Consider the following 19,948-nt stretch of genomic DNA (forward strand, 5'->3'; position numbering starts at 1 on the left):
GCATGCTGCTGGAAATCAAGGTGATTAGAGCATTATTATTATTATATAATATTATATGTTTGCACTCTATTACTTAATACTGTCATTCTGCCTCTCTTTAGTGTTATTTTCTTCTTGTTATGTATGTCTTCTATTACATGTCTGTTTTACCCCAAAGAGAGATCACCGAAAAGTGTTGAAGCAATTAGCCTTAACATCTCCTGAGCCATGCTGCTAACTTATGTGGCTAGAGGGTTAGCTATGTAAGAAGTTTTCTTATGTATGTATGTATGTATGTATGTATGTATGTATCTATGTATGTATGTATGTATGTATGCATCTATGTATGTATCTATGTATGTATGTACGTATATGGATTTGTATCACAGTATTTTTAACTATCCATAAAAAAATAAACAGTTGTAACCAGTTTATATTTTGATAATTCTCAACAGATTTTTCTACAGTCAATATAAAACAATTAAATGTGCAAATATTCTACATGAGGTGGTTTTAATTTGTTTGTGTTTTCTGTCCTCTTTTTCAGATTTTACCTTTCAATAAATTTCCATCTACCTAAAGAAACAAGGCAGCCTATACTGTATGTAACTGTCATAAGTATGGAACTGCAGAAGCTATCAAATGGTAATCATCACCATGATGTTGCTGTGCCTGTGGAGGGAAGGTATGTTTCCCATGTGTTTCCAATTATGTTAATATTATCTAAAATTGAAGAAGTACAATATTTATTTTTTGCTTGTGGTGGATATTACAGAGTCCCACCAGAGGAAGAAAAGTTCCTGCAACACAGGAGTGATGGATCAAAGAGATCTCAGTTCACTGATGTGAGTATGAGGGAAAGGCAGAGGCCATTTAGCCTGTTGGTGTCCCTTACTGTCTATAATTCATAATTTTTTAGTTATGTTATCGTCATGTTCAAATGGACCTAACTAAACTATAAGACAGGGAGGGTGTCCAGAAAGTATACAGATGGTAATTAACGTGTTTTGATAAAATGTCTGAAAAATTAACACAATCCAGGCTGGTTGTTTACCCCCAAAATACAAATGCTAAGGGTTGCATATCAAAGCATGTTGTAGAAGACATGGTTGCATGATTTGTGATTAGGAAGCTGAAAGGTATTGCATTGCCTTAGACACTATACTATGTTAAATGGTGATGTAACATCACAATATGCAGCCTAACATGAAATCATTGCTATGGTGTCTTTGAAGTTAAGTCCACTTTTATGTCTTTTTTAGTTTGAGGGTAAAACCTCCTTTGGGATGTCTGTCTTCAACTTGAGCAATGCCATCATGGGCAGTGGCATTCTGGGTTTGTCATACGCCATGTCAAACACCGGCATCGTCCTCTTCCTGTAAGTACCAAAAAAATACACCCTTTGGTACAGAGAGTACAACTGATACACTAACGTTCAGTACCTCAGTGGTTCCCTGAAAATGACAGACAGCAGACAAACAGACACACAGGAGGAGACAAGGTAAATATTACACAACACTTTGACATGCGCAACCACAATTCCAAAGAAGCTGGGAAACTGTATTAAACATTACTAAAACCAAATGCAATAATTCAATTCAATTCAATTCAATTTTATTTGTATAGCACCAAATCACAACAGAAGTTGTCTCAGGACAATTTCCATATAGAGCTGGTACAGACCAAGCTCTTTTATCTACAAAGAAACCAACAATTCCCCCATGAGCAAGCACTTGGCGACAGTGGCGAGGAACTTCCTTAACAGGCAGAAATCTCGGGCAGAACCAGGCTCTGGGTGGGCGGCCATCTGCGGGAGAGCAAGAGAGGGACAGACAGACAGACAGACAGACAGACAGACAGACAGACAGACAGACAGACAGACAGACAGACAGAGACAGAGACAGAGACAGAGAGACAGACATGCAATCACAATAACAGTGACAGTGAATGTAATAACAGCAGTAGCAGTTGCAGTGGATGTCAGGCAGGGCCAAGGCAGGAGACGCAGCTGCAATCCACAATCCAGATTCAGCCACTGTCCATGGGAACCTGCAAGACGACAAAGCACAGAGACTCCGGGGAAGGAGCTAAGTTAGTAACACGCCGTGGTAGGACATGAAAGCGTGCAGGTGGAGAGGGACAGAAGGACAGAGGAGCTCAGTGTATCTTTGGATGTCCCCCGACAGTCTAATCCTAGTAGCAGCATAACTAGGGGCTGATCCAGGACAAGCCTGAGCCAGCCCTAACTATAAGCTTTATCAAAAAGGAAAGTTTTAAGCCTACTCTTAAATGTAGAGACAGTGTCTGCCTCCCGGACAAAGACTGGAAGATGGTTCCACAGGAGAGGAGCTTGATAGCTAAATGCTCTGACTCCTCTTCTGCTTTTTGAGACTTTAGGAACCATAAGTAGACCTGCATTCTGGGAACGCAGTGTTCGAGTAGGGCAATAAGGTACTATGAGCTCTTTAAGATAAGAAGGTGCCTGGCCATTTATGGCTTTGTAAGTAAGGAGGAGAATTTTAAACTCTATTCTAAACTTTACAGGGAGCTAGTGCAGAGTGGCGAGTATTGGAGAAATATGATCTCTCTTCCTGGTTTTTGTCAGAACACGTGCTGCAGCGTTCTGGAGCAACTGGAGAATATTCAGCAACGAATTTGGGCAGCCTGATAGTAAGGAATTGCAATAATCCAGCCTGGAAGTTACAAATGCATGGACTAGTTTTTCTACATCATTTTGAGACAAAATATGCCCGATTTTTGCAATATTACGTAGGTGAAAAAAGGCAGTCCTTGAAATTTGTTTTACATGGGAGTGAAAGGACATGTCCTGGGCAAAGATAACTCCCAGATTCTTTACAGTGGTGCTGGAGGCCAGTGCAATGCCATCCATAGCTGCTATATCATCAGAAAGTGACTTTCTAAGATGTTTAAAGCCTAGTACTATAAATTCAGTTTTGTCCGAGCTTAGCATCAGAAAATTGCAGGTCATCCAGGTCTTTATGTCCTGAAGACAATAGTTTCCTTTTTTAAATATACTGTTGAAAACAGTATAAAGTCAATATATTTAATATTTTACCTCATCAAGCCAGTTGACTTTTGCAAATCTGAATCTCTGAATTTCATGCCAGCAACCCGTTTCCAACAAGTTGAGACAGGGGCATCCCATCATAGATAAAAGAACTCTTTATATATATGAAACTTGAGAAATACTCAATATTTCAGGCTACAATTACATGAATAATAAGCATTCTGTTGTTGATTTCCTATGTTCGTTTTCGTGATATTACTTTGTATATGAGTTTTTATGCATTTGTAATTGATAATCCCAGCAGGAATTGACTTTCAATAATTTGTATAATCAAATAAATACTTTGCCTCAAAGATTACATAAGATTATGTTAACCAATGAAACACCAAATTTGCACATATCTCAGTCCAAAAATCATAAGAAATCTACATTCATCCCAAGTGGCTCTTTAAGATTGTCCACTTTTACCCCACATTTACACACACGAAGCAGGTACCAACAGTTTTACTGTGCAAGTGTGATATTTACTTTCAATACATGTCAGACAACTGAATGAAACCTAACCAAATCTGAATCACTGTAATTCTCCATGTGTATTATGCCCACTTTTCAATGTTCAAATGGAATTCCTCCCAACTTTATTCCTAACATGTTTCATTTGGAAATACATCACAATACGGAATGGTCTTCAAATGCCTTTTCATCCGGACTTTAATTATGTTACCTTCCATACCATACCATATCTACTGTTGTTTTACAGGATCCTTTTGACTTGTATTGCCTGTCTGTCCTGTTATTCCATCCATCTGCTCCTACGCAGTGCTGGAGTTGTGGGTAAGGATTCATTTATTTTAGAAAATACTGGTCACAGAGCTCAAGCTTTTCAAAAATCCCCCCCCCTTCTTTGTATGAGGCCAATTCAGCTAGACATGTACAGATGCCTGAATGACCACATCCAGTTTTGTTACATGGTTCTTTTGTTATTGATCTCTTCAGGTATTCGTGCCTATGAACAGCTCGGCCTGAGGGCTTTTGGTCATCCAGGGAAGATTATAGCAGCTGTCACAATAACACTGCATAACATTGGAGGTAAAACACTGGCACATAGGTGTGGTATTTGAAATGTCTATATCACACATGATAAGGTGAACATATGACTTCTATTTAACTTAACTTATCTTATATAACTAATCTCAATTTCACCGACAAGCTCTTTCAGCAGCAAAACTGTACTTTATCCACAACTTTTCTCCTCATAAAACTATTATCTGGAACAATGAGTTCATTACTAGGAAAAATAAATCTTTATACCTGAAACACTGGATTGACAAGAAGATAATTTACCTTTTAGATGGTGAATGAATGGTGAAGGTGAAATTTTTAGTTATGAAGAAGTTCTCTTTCCTGTTACTTATAAAGAATATCAAATGGTGATAAACGCTATTCCCATTGGAATTCTCCAGCTGCTAAAAGGACATTTTGGAGAGCAAGAGACAGAAAAAGTTGACTTCACCCTTTTCATCAGTGGTATAAATATTATTCACCATTTTATTAGTCACCATTGTAACAATAAGGATATAAAGAATCACTTTTTAAAAAAAAAAAAAAAAATCACACCTGGAGGAAAATTTGTTTGGACCTCTTATTTTTCTGATATTAATTGGAAAACAACGTGGCTCCTTCCACATAAATTTGGTATCTCCAATAACATTAAAGAAGTTCAATATAAAATTATACATAACATTTATCCAACAAATTTATACATGCATGTGTCCTCTGGGATTATACATCAAGATTTATAAACATTGATATCAAATGTGTTTTTTGCAATGCTGAAGAACACTGAAGCACCTTTTCTTTGAATGTAAATTTTCCCAAACTTTATGGCAAAAAATGAAAAATTATATCTCCCTTCAATCCAACCCTCCAATTAATTTGGAAGCTAAGGATGTACTATTATACTATGAAAATAAGGAACGCAAAATTAAACATCTAACTTACCTAATTATTCTAATAGCTAAGTTTCATATCCATAAAGCTAAATTCTCCAAAAAGAAATTCTCCGATCTTTCTTTCCTGTGTTTGAAATTGAATTTAAGAACTACATTTAAGGTATAAAAAACAGTTGACAATAAGAAATATTTACATACTATTGATATATTCCAAGACCTATTTAGAGAAATGTAATTGACCTTGCCTGTTCTTTTTTTATTTATTTATTTTCCTTCTCTTTTCTTTTTCTTAATCTTATTATGTTAAACTCCATACTTGTACTGACGTACGTACTTATTATCTTTATTGTAATATGAAATGCCAGACTTTGTTTCTAACTGTAATTTGAAACTTTTCAATAAAGTTGTTTAAAAAAAAAAAAAAAAACTCCTATTTTAACTTCTATTCACTGCCTCTCAATAAAACAAAGATTGTTTTCAAATATGAATGAATGGCTATGAATGGCTTAGCTCCTTCCTATGTCATTGAAATGCTCACTGAATACACAACAGACAGATCCCTTTGATCAACAAAAAGAATTCTCCTAGAAAAAATACCTAGAAAAAATTCCAAAATCAGCTCATGATGCCTTAAGTCACTGTGCTCCTGCTCTCTGGAATTCTTTACCAATTGCTGTAAGGTCTGCTACAACAGTGTCTAAGGCAGACAAAAAATTTATCTTTGTGTGTGGTTAATGGGTAAACCATTTACCGTAGAATCATTATTATTGTTCTTATTGTTATTTCCTTCCTTCCTTCCTTCCTTCCTTCCATTTTAATAAAAATAATAATTATACCTTCATCTAACTAAAATGTACCAGAACTTCGCAGTTTTAAGGGAATGTGTAATACATTTGGTCATATACACCAATTAAACACTGTTTCTTTGCTGACCCTGCAGCCATGTCCAGCTACCTGTTCATAGTGAAATCTGAGTTACCACTCGTCATCCAAGCTTTTCTTGGCCAGACATCCAGCTCTGAGTGAGTACTGCTGACAACTTTGAAATCAACAAATGTGTTCATACTGAAAACATCCATTTTTTTCAGCTCTAGATTAATCCACATTTTGTGGTCTAGTCACCAACCTCAGCACAGCAGAAAGTTAGGAGTGACAATAGAGAGAATCTGTTCATCCACCTCAGCTCTACTGGTGTAGACAGTGGTGTGTCTTTGCCTCCCTTTTTCTAAAATCAACAATCAATTCCTTGGTTTTCTTGACGTTGAGCAGCAGGTTGTTACCTGTGCGCCACCCTGCAAGATTGTTATATCTTCGCAAATTCTCATCGTTGTTTGAAATCCAGTCGATGGTGGTGTCATCCACAAACATTAAAACAGAGTTCTCTCAATGTCGCAGATTGCAGGGGGGTGCAATGTGAATAGGAGGAGACTGATTACTCAGCCCCATGTTTGGGTGTTCCTTTAAAACTACTCCAAAATGGATCTTATTAAGTCAGTTTATTGATATATCCACTGAGGGTCATTGTGCACTGTCCACTGTGCTAGATATTCCGTAGATGCTCCTCATAAAGCCTGATATTAAACATCACTGCCCCGAAGAGCTTTGTATTATTAGCTGTACCTAAGTGTGTTTTCTCTGTTTCACTATGCTCAAACCAAAGAATCAACTGAATGTTTTACAGTTTTGTTAACTGTAAAACATTTATCAGGCACAATCCCATTACACCTCTGTCAACAGTCACTTCCACTTCAATGAAAACCTGTACATCTGATTAAATTAAGTAAGTGTAAGTGTGATAAGTGTTTCCTGCTCTGGTGTGATCCCCTGGTCACGGTGATTTTTTATGATCAACCAATAGAAACACTGATAGGCTGTGTTTAGACATTTAGAGGTTATTTTCTTGCCATGTGCCATTACCCTGCTTAGTACAAGTGGATTAATTCATTCGGTGGAGCTAACCTGTCATCTTAACTTTCTTGGTGCAATTTGCTGAAGGGAAAGGCAATGTGACACACTTGCTTTTAACTACATTTGGACATCATAGACTGCATTCCTTTGGAGCTCTGGTTGTGTTCCTTATCAGAAATGAACACTTTGCAAGATGGAATTAAGTTCAAGCCTAACACTGGAGGCAGTATATCAGGGTGTGAAGTAAGTCAGCAGCAGACTCTCCACAAACACAGCAAGATTGGAGGAATGTTTGGAGGAAAAAAGTAATCGTGATTTGAGCAGTAACTTTTTTCTGCAGTGATTTCAACAATAACTACAGGTTAACTTTCTCATGTGTCACCGTGTTTAGTTGTGTTTACACTGTCCAAATGAAAGGATTGTTTGAAACTTTTAGTTTTTTCCAGGTAAACACAATGGACACAAGTATGACAGAACAATGACTCTTAACTGACAGCCACTCATAAAGGTAGTAAATATATCACAAGCCTACATTTTATTTCCTGCCCCTGGGACAAATTGTAAAATTGTATTTTACAACGGAACTGTCCTCCCTTTTGTTCCAAATGCAGTTTGTGCATATGCTTTACCGTTTTTGTGTCTAATGTCTTGTGTTCTGCACCTAGCGACTGGTTCATGAATGGAAACTACCTTATCATCATCGTCACTGTCTGCATCATCCTCCCACTAACCCTGATGAAACACCTGGGTACGTCCTTCAGCTGTATCATACTCAACATTTCCTCAGAGTAATACTTTTGACAGTTTGTGTACAACAAGGTTGTTAATTATTTCAGGTCTTTAGAAAAAACTCAGTGTCTGTATTTCCTTGTATTGTATGGTTTAAACTGAATTTAATGCAGCCTTCAAAAAGTCACGTAGGAGACATAAGATTGGTTCTGCTCTCCTGCAGGAGAGGAAACTCAAATTGAGCTTACATAAATCTGTTTCATCACAATAACAATTACAGTTATTGTGCCTATATGTATTTTTGAGGTGTGTCTGAGGCTTGTGTTCTTGCATTCTGCAGGTTATCTTGGTTATACCAGTGGCTTCTCTCTCTCCTGCATGGTCTTCTTCCTCTCTGCGGTGAGTCTGTGAGTTAACAAGTTCACTGGTAACAGGTGTCACAGTATCACATTTGGGTATGAAAGGGGCATCCTCAAAAGGCTCAGTTGTTCACAAGCAATGCTGGGGCGAAGTTCACCACTTTGTGAAGACATGATTGGATAAAGGATATTACTACATGGGCTCAGGAACACGACATGAAACTGTTGGCGGTAAACATAGCTCCTTTGCAATTGATCACATTCTGTTTTTAATTTGAATTATACACAGATGTTTTATAGTGCAGTATTTACCAGTGATTAAACCACAGAGAATTGTTACCAAACTCAGCTCAACAAAGCATTTAGCCCCTTTCAGCTCATTGTTTATCTATCCCACAGGTTTATTGTTTTGGTTCAGTTTCACCACTCTCATAGGGTGGTTTCTTAGAAAAAGCTGTAAAAACCCACTATAAACTCTCTGCTCAGCAGCGTCAACAGACAGACACAGTTACACACTCACTGGAGGACATAGTTGAGCAGGTAAAGAGATATTAGAGATATTACAATTTACAATTTGGCGCTTTTATCCAAAGTTATAGATACCAAGAACAGAGCTGAAAGAGAATGAATATTAAGCTTTCAAAACTCCTTATGAATACTAATGTTGTCTGCTGGGTGTGTAAATAGCCAACTGTTTGCTAACATTTACAAAAACAACCTCATAAGTTGATAATGCATGTTGTGTTTACTACTTGTTCTGCTGCTGCCACATACAGCTAGTTAGCTGGTTGGACACTCAACACCTCCTGTACTGTACTGTTTATTCTATTTGGGAAGGTATACAGTAGCTGCTAGGTGCAAACGCTCAATTTATTAATTACCTATATAAAGACATGGTAGAGAACAGTTAAGATGCCAACTAAAAAACATAGTGTACGTTTGGGAAGGGTCCAAAGACAACCAAGAGTTATGTTGGGTCGTAACAAAATTAATTAAGCAAATTAAGCAAAGATAACAGTTGTTGAACCTCCTTAAACTCTCTCTCTCTCTCTCTCTCTCTCTCTCTCTCTCACACACACACACACACACACACACACACACACACACAGGTAATCTACAAGAGATTCAACATTGCCTGCCCTCTGGAGGTGTTTGGAAACTACTCTATGAACACAGCCATCCCAGAGGACACATGCATTGCCAAATTCTTCACCATCAACCAAGAGGTCAGAGGTGAATTCAATTACAAGTATACACAGAAGTGACCATTTGCATTTGAACAGTTCATTTATGATGAGCTCTGTTCAGATGATGGCAGTGTGCTCTGAACACATGTAGGGTCAGGAACTGTTTGTGGATGCATCACATTAAACTGGGTAGTGGAGAGCTCATGAACTTACTGGGAAACAACCAAGTAAAATTCCTCTGTGACTTGATTTGCAGACAGCATATACCATCCCCATCCTGGCATTTGCTTTTGTATGTCACCCTGAAGTGCTTCCCATCTACACTGAGTTGAACAAGTAAGATTCTTACATTCTTCACATACAGTTCACATAATGCACTTCCACATCACACTTGCAGGGAAACTTTCAGGTGGAAAACATTCTTGATTGCGACCTAAAGATAGAAGGGAATACTCTTTGGTACATGGTCATTCTTGCTTTATAGATTTGCACTTAATTTTGGGATGGTGTCCGAATATCAAAAAAATGTTCTTTCAACTCACCCTAATGAAGATCAACACAGTTCACAGTTAAAAGATAAATGGTTACAATTTGGACCTTATTTTTGTGGGGTTTGGCCACAATCAGTAGCCATCAATTATAATGGCATCTGGGAAAAGACAGATGATCAGATAATTTTGGAAAAATACCAACAGTTTATCCAGTTCATCTAAGCCACATTATTTTAATGTCAAAATGAAAATGTTTGCACCTGAAATGTCTACCCTTCCTTCAGATTTGTTTATAACCTGTCCAAATTATCCGCCCCAAAAATAAATTAATGTAGTTACTTTCACATTTGGGCACTGCAACAGTATTAGGGGTTGTATAAGTAAATACAAGCTTTTCTGAAAATAAACTAACAATAATCGTTCCTCTCTCTCTTGACTTGATGTCCTCTATCTGTCTTGCTCCCCTAAAGCCCAACCAAGAGAAGAATGCAGAATATTGGCAATGTTTCCATCCTGGGCATGTTCATCATGTACTTCTTCACTGCCATATTTGGCTATCTGACCTTCTACGGTGAGGCAATATCTCTTTAAGTCAGCTACAGAACATAGCTCAGTTTAATGACAGTGAGGTTTCATGGGGTCTCTCTCTCTCTCTCTCTCTCTCTCTCTCTCTCTCTCTCTCTCTCTCTCTCTCTCTCTCTCTCTCTCTGTGTGTATGTGTCTGTGTCTGTGTCTGTGTGTGGGTGTGGGTGTGTGGGCAGAGAATACTGAAGCAGAGCTCCTCCATACCTACAGTAAGGTGGACCCCCTGGACACTCTGATACTGTGTGTTCGGCTGGCCGTCCTTGTGGCCGTCACTCTGACTGTACCTGTGGTACTGTTTCCTGTAAGAACATGTCTGGTCTTCACACATACATCCATCTGACAGACTCAAACTGACCTGAATTCTCATATAAAACTTGAGCTTTGTCCAACATGTAAAGACCAGGAGGGGAATACAAAGGAATTACTTGACATGGTAAATTCAGTAGAATGCACATTTCCACAATAGATAGATAGTTAAATACAGATCACCTAATTACAAGAAAACTGTCCCATAATCACAAAATCAGGATCTCATGATTGCTGTCAAAATAAAGCATGCAATACAGTAATAGAAAAATGTTTACAATGGCAAGATAGCTGAAATTCCTCATCAGGTCACAGAATATGGTATTTCAGTTAAATTCAGTTTTATTTGTAGAGGACCAAATCATAGCAGAAGTTCTCTCAGGGGCTTCCCATATAGAGCAGGTCAGGACCATACTCTCAATCTACCCAACAATTCCCCCATGAGCAAGCACTTGGCAACAGCGGCAAGGAAAGAGGTCCTTATAACAGGCAGAAACCTCAAGCAGAGCCAGACTCTGGATGGGCCGCCATCTACCTTGACTGGTTATTACGAGATTATGAGGAGGTTTATTTAAAATTTTGAGATAATAAGCCATAATTATCAGACACTGAAGTCACAATTACTTCTTTTAGTAATTTTTGGTGAATGCAATGTTCTTCCGTACATTTCCAACATTTGAAAATGGGCCAAACAGACATGGAATTCTACTGGTTGAATCATCAGTGCAGTGTAGTGACATGTTTTTTCATCAGCTTAAACAATAAGACAAAAAAAGCTTCCCTTTCAAATAGTAAAAGGTAAAGGACTGTGTCCATAACCACTTTAGAGTCAACTATGAGTCCTACAGAGAAGCACAGAAAGAAACATTCACACATAGATGATCAAATTCTATTACCATGCGGCCAATGGTGGGGTGAAGTTAGAGATTGAGCTTTGTACAACTCTTTTGATAAATTCGGCAAGTTAAAAAAAATCAAAAAAACAACAACATCTGTGGATTTTGGATAAATTTTAGGTCAGTTGCAATGAGTGGCTAGCAGGTTTTATTAAGCAAAGTTGTGATAATTCTGACTACTGCTAATGCATGCATGACATGCATGATATTTGATATTTTCCCTGTTGCTCTGGTGTGAAATCAGACGCACAGTTCTTCTTTATTTTAGTGCTGTTTGATACATTGACTTGGACTGATACCTGTGCAACATTATGCATCTTTACGTCTCTGTTGTCCATCAGATCCGCCGTGCCCTCCTGCAGCTGCTGTTTCCAAGGAAGCCCTTCCACTGGCTCCGTCACATCACCATCGCCATGTGTCTGCTGTTTGCTGTCAATCTGCTGGTCATTCTCGTTCCTAACATTCGGGACATCTTTGGCATTACAGGTGTGGTATAAGACTTATGAAAGCCTGAACGAAAAGGAGTATTTGTAAAACGAAATATAGCCCCAATTTCAATAAATTCAGTTGGGATGAAAAAAACAATTACAGCACATTGTACGATGATGAGTTGACTTAAACTTATTGAAACAATCTATTTTATTTATATGTTTGCATAATGTTTTCTTTTACTAAATTAATTTCAAAACTGTACATCAGTAGCATAGAGTTGGAGTAGACCCTCAACTATTGTGGCAAATATTCACACTTTGTATAATTGTATTACTGATGTCACTGATAGATTCAATGTGGTTTACCACAACATCTTACTAGACAGGCTGGAAAAAAGTGCTTAACTAACTTCAACCTTTTTGAAGGAGAGGGACTAGTTTGTATTGATCAGTAGATAAACATCTGAGCAAAGAAAAATGACATGGAATTTCCCAAGGCTCCCTTCTCAGGTCTCTTCTGTCCAACATCTACATGCTGCCATTAGCTCAGATTACAAATGTCAAATTAACGTTTTACCATAATTATGCAACACAGATTTATAAAACAGTATCACTATATGACTACGGTCCCATCCAAGCAATGACTGTGTGCAGTCAACAAGTCAGTCACTGACTGATTTATTGTACCTCCTTTGTGTGTCCAGGGGCAACCACTGCTCCCAGCCTGATCTTTATTCTTCCTGGACTGTTCTACATCCGTATTATTCCCACTGACCAGGAGCCCATGAACTCCAGATCAAAGATCCAGGTAGGTTCACATCTCTCCATGACTGAGAGGGGGCACACTCAAAAAGCATCACCAGAGAACAAGAGTAATAATGAACCGCCCAGAGCACAGTGGGCCTCATGACTCTGCATTGATGTACTGTATCTTCTTTTGGTTTTCAGGCTGCGTGTTTCACAGCACTGGGTTTCATATTTATGACCATGAGCCTAACATTCATTGGGCTTGATTGGGTGAGCGGAGAAAAGCGAAGTCTTGGCGGCCATTAAAGTGCAAGCCCCAAACCCTGCATTGACAGCAACCCATTGCTGTACACCTCCTCCAATCCTCTAAATTGGAAGCAAGATTCAACCTACTGCTGTCAGGTTCACGGCTTTGGTGGAACTGTTTTTATTAATAATAAGGACAATGCATTCCTCCAGAGTAATGAAAGGAGGCCAGTTTTGTCACCCACCCAGGTTGATATATACCACCAGGATCGATCACAGGTAATGTTCATCTGTTCTACATGAAGTGCTGACAGACATGTTGACCATGGAAGCCCCTTAACCACAAGCAATTTTAAAAGCAATTTCTAAATGCAAAAGATACACTTAATTATTATCAAAGTTTGATGGAGAAATGTATTTGGAATGTGCTTGATAAAACTGCTATTTAAAAATAGATGTCACCGTGTTGTTTAAAATTACAATCCAATTATTTCTATTCATCTGAGAGCCATACAGCATGAGGTAACCGAACAGATGCCGTCAGATAATTCACTCCAATTGATGTATAGATGTACTATAATTGTGCAGAGCAGTATTTGGCAAACTGGAAAAAAAAATGTTTGGCTTTCATCATCAAAAGATGAAGCCTATCTTTGTTTAACGTAATGTGTGTGGTGGTAATCACAATATTGCAAATAAAAGGCCATGTACATGATTTAATGCACTGAAAATACATTTTGCTTCAACTGCATTCAACAATAATTCTGAATTTTATCAGGGAACAGGAAACAAGAGTCTATGTAATGAGTCTAGGACGCTCGTGTTGCTCTGTGTCTCTTGGATGCATTAGAGAGCTCCTGTTTGCTATTGTTTTCTATGACGACTTGATAAGTCAATTGCATACTGGGACTGTGATTCAGTTTTTGACCCCTAAGTGCTCAATGGAGCTTTAAAATAAAATGGCCTGAATATTAATGGAGAGTGAATTATTGTTCTTGAGACATTGAACCCCATGTTGCTCCCAATGACCAGGCTGGCACCTTGCATGGCAGCTGTGCTGCATTCAAAGGACAAGGATAATGTAATGGGTATGGGTGTGACAATGTCAGACCTTACCTGTACCTTAAAGCATTTAATACCAAAACAACAAATATTCTTAAAATATTCTAAAAATATTAAATTAAATCATTACATAACTATTTGCCAAATTCAGTGTAATTGATGTCTATGAGCCACAGATCAATAATTGTTAAGGACATTCAAGAACAACACAAGAGCAGCTGGGCATCTAATACTCCTGTCACACCGAACAAAGAGCCCACTACTACTTTGTCATCAGTAGTAAAGGGTACAATCAGTATTCATTCCAGGTTAAAATGACTCTGCAGTCATCACAGGTATTTATTGGCTCCAGCTCAGATCAGCAGTGATGGAAACATTGCACTCAGGTGGATACACTCATTTTGACACTCTTCTGGTGCTATGCCATGACACATGTTGAAATTTCAGGCACTGGTGCGAAGTCAGTCCTTGTGTCTCTTCATATAATCTCAGACAGACTTGATGATGTTGAGATCAGGGCTCTGTGGGAGCCATACCATGTTCTTCTTTACGCTGAAGATAGTTTTTAACGACATTGGTTGTATGTTTGGGGTCGTTGTCCTGCTGCAGAATAAATTTGGGGCCAATCATATGCCTCCCTGATGGTATTACATGATGGATAAGTATCTCCCTGTATTTCTCAGCATTGAGGACACCAAATCTGACCAAATCCTGACCAAATCTCCGACTACATTTTCAGAGATCCAGCCCCAAACTTGCAAGGAAACTACACCATGCTTCTCTGTTGCCTGCAGACACTCATTATTGTACCACTCTCCATCCCTTCAGCAAACAGCCTTCTGCTAGACCCAAATATTTCAAATTTTGGCTCATCAGTCCAGAGCACCTGCTGACATTTTTCTACACCTCAGTTCCTATGTTTTCATGCATAGGTGAGTCGCTTGGCCTTGTTTCCATATCGGGTTGTTTTTTCAATGCAACTCTTCCATGAAGACCACTTCTGGCCAGACTTCTCTGGACAGTAGATGGGTGTACCTGGGTCCCACTGGTTTCTGCCAGTTCCGAGCTGATGGCACTGCTGGGCATCTTCCTCTTTCAAAGCGAAATAAGCTTGATGTGTTTTTCATCTGCTGCACTAAGTTTTCTTGGCCAACCACTCTGTCTACGATCCTCAGTGTTCCTTTGTGCTTCTTCAAAAGAGCTTGAACAGCGCATCTTGAAACCCAGGCTGCTTTGAAATCTTTGTCTGGGAGTTTGGCTGTTCCTCACCCAGTTTTAAGCCTCCTCCACAGCTGTTTGTGTTTCAGTTAATGAGTGAAATTGATGATCTAGTCAATCACACACCTGACTGTAAGACAAGTGTACCTATAAGAATTGATGCTGGTTTGAAGGTAAAGGGTAGTAACACCAAATATTGATTTGATTTAGATGTTTCTTTTATTTGCACACTTCGCATTTTGTAAATTGATAATTAATAAATAAATAAATATTATTTATATTTTTGAAAGCATTCTTAGTTTACAGCATTTTTCACAACTGCCAAACACTTTTGCACAGTACTGTATTCTGTGTCAGGGGTTGGCAACATGCAACTCTCAAGTGGCTCCCTGTGTCTTTGACAAAAAAAAAAGGGGGGGGGGGGATGAATAATGATCATTTTCCAACATTTTAATTTTTATCTATCATTGTTATAGTCCTAAAGTGTTTCTTACATTCTTCAGCTGTAAAAATATTCAGCAAATAACCTTAATAAAACAAATAATTTCGAATAAAGTCGTTGATTAAATGTGTCATAGCCTGCATCTTATGGCGAGTCGGCGCCTTTTTCCAGTCTTGCTGGTTAAGCTAGCCAGGAGGAAGGCAAAACAAAAAAAAGAAAAAGCTCCGAGGAAAACAGAGGGTTCAACAGTGTGTGAATAGATTCATTTGCGTGCTCTTTTGCTTGTAAAGGTTGCAGACCCCTGGCCTGTGAGAACAACGTTCAACAGCAAAATTATACTTCTTATCATGTAAGATGCAATACTGTCAAGAAAGCAAGGAGAGAGTTTGAAAAGATGTTAACACATAACCATCATAACATTGTCATAGGCCTCCATACTGCTATCTGCTACTCCGTTTTTCGGTGTGTTTGTGAAGTTGCACGGGACACACCACAAAAAAAACAAAAAAACAAAAAACAGACAAGCAAACTTGTATATTGGCAATGGGAAAGCAGCCAATCAGCCATCTTAGTGAGTTTACCTGCTTAAAAAACAAACAAACAAACAAACAAACAAAAAACCTGCATATACATGCAAATGTTGGTGCGAAAGTGGTAGAAGAACACTGTATTAGGGTGTAGATGATGTAAATGACAGTAGGTCACTACTGTCACTACCACTCAACACGACCAGCATAACAGGGGATTATAATAAAAGCTGCTCTTCAAGGCATCTTTGTCAGGCATCTTCATTTAAGCTGGTACCAAATATACAGCAATTCTTTACTGATGTGGCTAGGCAACATTAAAATGCCATTCACTGAGAACACTGTTTCCACTACGTTCATTTAGGGGTGGCGGGCCGCCATTGTCGTCTTGGAAAAGGTAGACCTATTAGCTTAAGATAACTCATAATAGATTTTACAAGTTAAATAGACATTCGCAAAATATTGATGGCCAGCTAACGTTACGTATCACATCGGTTGCTTAAGTTAATTGGGCCCGGTGCCAACTTAGTGTCGCTAACGTGAGTAACTAATTGTTAGCATTAAGCTATCTGCACGCCATGATGTAACTGCTGACTGCATTTTCATTTGAGCTTGTTCAGATATTTCTCAAAGAAGATAAAGACAGCTGATGAAGATGACGCTAGTCAGCAGTGATGTGACGGTCGCGAAACTGCTCTCAGAGACAGCCCTTCGATGTGAACGATCGGAGCAGGCTCCTGCCTGAGAGCCGGAGTGGGAGCCGTGTCGGGTTTTTTTTTTTTCTCGATTTTTTTTTTTTCGTTCAAGCCGCACGTGATTGGTCAACTACATGTTGTGTGGTGGCTTCAGTGTGTACGCACTGAGCAGGAGGGGGAGGAGCGGGGTTTGGAGACACATTCAGCCTTAAAAAAGCAATTTTCAACTGGCCATTCAATAAATAGGTTGTAAAAGTAAAATCTGCAATCAAGTGTCATTTGTTCACCCTGCCACGGCTCCCCGGAGTCAGCCACCGCTGCTGAAAAACATCCTAAAGGAAACACTGCAACATATTCAATTCAAATAAAATCATGAAAACAGAGGAAATGCTAAGGTCTGGAATGGTGTAATAATTCCTGTATTAAAAATTCAAAGTCAATGATTTGATTTTAATCGAGATATCTTGCAAAAACATTTCATACATCAACATGAAAGAGTTTACATTTGAAGAGAAAACATCTGACAGCACCCTCTGCTGACCAGTGTTATGTTTCATTTGGGTACAGGGCAAACAACCAGCGCCGACCCTTAGAGAGCATGTATTCCTGTGGAAATCAGTTTGAAATGGAAAAAATAGTTGTCATATTTATCCATCCACAGGTTGTACATTAAAGTGTCAGTTAAATTCCACAGTACAAAAATCAGCATGCCTTTCAAAAGAAAAGCAGGTCTCCAATGGCAACAGAAGGTGGTATTGATAAACAACAGTGTCATCAGTGAGAAAACTGGAGTTCCATTTCAGTCCCATTCAGGTCATATATGGCTCTACATTTTACCACTACTTGGAAAGTGGAGGAAGCCAGGGCTTCCTTCAGCCTTCTCTGATTTTGGCAGCGAGTGCAGAGTTCTCCTGTCGAATAGCCTTGTAGTCGTCCAGAATCCTTTCCAGGTTAGCCACAGTTTTGTTTCCGTTTTCTGTCTCAATCTGTGAAAAATTTAAGATATAAGTGGAAAATGTACTAAACTGTACAGTAAATCTCTGAATGCGCTGCTGAATTTTGAAAAAGAATATCTGGAGATTCTGATAATGACACACACACACACACACGCGCACACACACACACACACACACACACACACACACACACACACACACACGAGTCAAAAAACAAAAAACAGACCAGGCAAGGTCCAAACCATTTATTGAGTACTACCACTCACTGAGATCCTGTTTTCAACATTATTTGCATAGCAAATTTTATGATCCGCTCAACAGCTGAAAGTTTCAGGACCATAATAACAGGAGAATTAAATGCACAACTCCCCAAAGACAATAGGAGGTATGGCTCTACCAAATCTTTAAGAACATTATTATGCTGCACCTTTGGTGTATTGATGTGATACAAGATCTACTACAAGTCAGAAAGATAATGAATTAAATATGGAGGGATGCAGTGTCCAAAGATTGACTGCAAATAAGGATATGTTCAAGGGAAATGAGGAATCAATCCCTAAATTCACTTTGGAAATCTGGTATACTGAGTTTACACTAAAAATCTAATAAAGGCAATCAAAAATGGGAAAAATGGACTGCTTCCATATCCATCATAAAGACACAACTAAACCCTGACTGAAACTGTGTATCAGTATGTTGTATAGTTCACTGACACTCAGTTTGGTGTTTCTACTGTAACAACAAAATAAAAGCAATCAAATTTAAGTTTACAAAAATGAAATAACTCTAATGAATGTCTTGTTTTTTATCTCTATTTGTTAAATAGGCATCATATGTAAACATGATGGAAAGTAAAATGTAGATACAACGCTCCCAGTCTTTATGCTAAGCTCAGTTAACCACATCCGACAGCTCTCTCTGTACTGGACACACAGATAAAACTGATATTGATCATCTCATCTGACACTGTTTAACACAGCAAAATAATCTTTCACCAAATGTTAGAGGGTATGATGTGATGATGTAACAAAATTCTAAATCTTACCTGCTCCTCTAGATCGCGAATTTCTCTCAAGATTGTACCAGTGTCCTCAATGGTTTGGACCAACTGATAACAGTTCTTCATAAGAATGCAAGATAGAAAAATGACACATGGATCACATTCTCTGATGGGAGTGACAGATAAGATGAAATAGAAGAAATTCAGACAAACACATGACATACTTCATGCAGGGCAGCCAGGTACTTATAGGATTTGCGGACGGATTCATCTTTTTTAGCATCCTACAAATGACAAAGGAGTAAATAAATAAATGAAACAATTTGTCCAAAAACAGAAACAAATAGTACATATTGAAAACAGGATTTTAAGAATCCACAGGATTTAGCACATCTATACTGGTCCAAGAATTAATTTAAACCTGTTAACTTTTTTGACATTTTTCTTGTGTAATAAAATGCACTTCAATGTACATCATGAAGATGAAGCAAAATAGTCATTAAATTCAATACAGTGTTCATTTATAAACCAATGTATATGGTCAATGCAGCAAATTTTGTTGCTTTGGATTGGAATAAAGGATTCACATTACTACTTTCACATTCAAACAACTAAAACAGAATGTAACAAGAGTTATGATTAAAAATAAAGGTCACCTTGAAGACTAGCTCATCAGTCACAGCGAAGGTTCTGTCCAGCTTTCCTGTCAAGTTATTGATCTCTTTCTGGAGCTCCTTAGTATCTGACAAAATCTGCAAGCAAAGTTAACAGGAGGAACAGCTGCAGTTTATGAGAGACGTTAGAGCTTACACACAGCTGTGGCTTAGGAGGTCGAGCAGTCATCCACTTATCAAAAGGTCCGTGGTTCGATCCTTGGTCCCTGCAGTTTACATGTCAAAGTATCCTTGAGATACTGAAGCCTTAATTGCTCCTGATTGCGTCAGTGTGCTAATGTACATGTGAATGGTTCCTGCTTGTAATGAGCAGGTGGCTCACTGGTACTTGTGTACAGTAGCTGCTGACTCGCGTTGTAAAAGTGCTTTGAGTAGTCATTAAGATGAGAAAAGCACTATATGAATACAGTCCATTTACCATGTAAACAGCAACCACTTAAAGCTTAAATCCACTAAAGGGGTTCATTTCTATTCAAAATGTTGCTGTTTTAAATGCTGGGGTGACTGGGCCACTATACTGCTGTGTGCAA

At 38.5% G+C, this 19,948-nt stretch overlaps 2 protein-coding genes across 4 annotated transcripts in view; one reads left to right on the forward strand and one right to left on the reverse strand.

The window, feature by feature from the left end:
- Positions 1-599: 599 nt before the first annotated feature.
- Positions 600-13,149, forward strand: slc38a5b (solute carrier family 38 member 5b). Its single transcript, XM_070968595.1, has 15 exons — positions 600-664; positions 755-824; positions 1,242-1,357; positions 3,768-3,841; positions 4,004-4,096; positions 5,900-5,981; positions 7,533-7,615; positions 7,937-7,995; positions 9,065-9,181; positions 9,399-9,478; positions 10,104-10,204; positions 10,395-10,519; positions 11,762-11,906; positions 12,556-12,659; positions 12,800-13,149. The coding sequence occupies exons 1-15, from the start codon at positions 600-602 to the stop codon at positions 12,902-12,904; spliced, it is 1,419 nt and encodes a 472-aa protein (XP_070824696.1). The 3' UTR covers positions 12,905-13,149.
- Positions 13,150-16,892: 3,743 nt separating this feature from the next.
- The window catches only part of ccdc22 (coiled-coil domain containing 22), a 30,518-nt gene continuing 27,462 nt past the window's right edge, over positions 16,893-19,948 (reverse strand). For 2 of the 3 annotated variants that reach the window (XM_070968920.1, XM_070968919.1), the window contains 4 exons: positions 19,401-19,496; positions 18,969-19,028; positions 18,790-18,864; positions 16,893-17,774 (listed from right to left, as the gene is read on the reverse strand). In XM_070968920.1, coding sequence (XP_070825021.1) covers positions 17,661-17,774; positions 18,790-18,864; positions 18,969-19,028; positions 19,401-19,496 — 345 coding nt within the window. In that variant the 3' untranslated portion in view covers positions 16,893-17,660. Of the gene's footprint in view, positions 17,775-18,789; positions 18,911-18,968; positions 19,029-19,400; positions 19,497-19,948 lie in introns of those variants that run through there. The other variant, XM_070968921.1, reaches the window with a different exon arrangement.

This window comes from Chaetodon trifascialis, chromosome 8 (genome assembly GCF_039877785.1).
Source record: "Chaetodon trifascialis isolate fChaTrf1 chromosome 8, fChaTrf1.hap1, whole genome shotgun sequence".
Taxonomy (NCBI): domain Eukaryota; kingdom Metazoa; phylum Chordata; class Actinopteri; order Chaetodontiformes; family Chaetodontidae; genus Chaetodon; species Chaetodon trifascialis.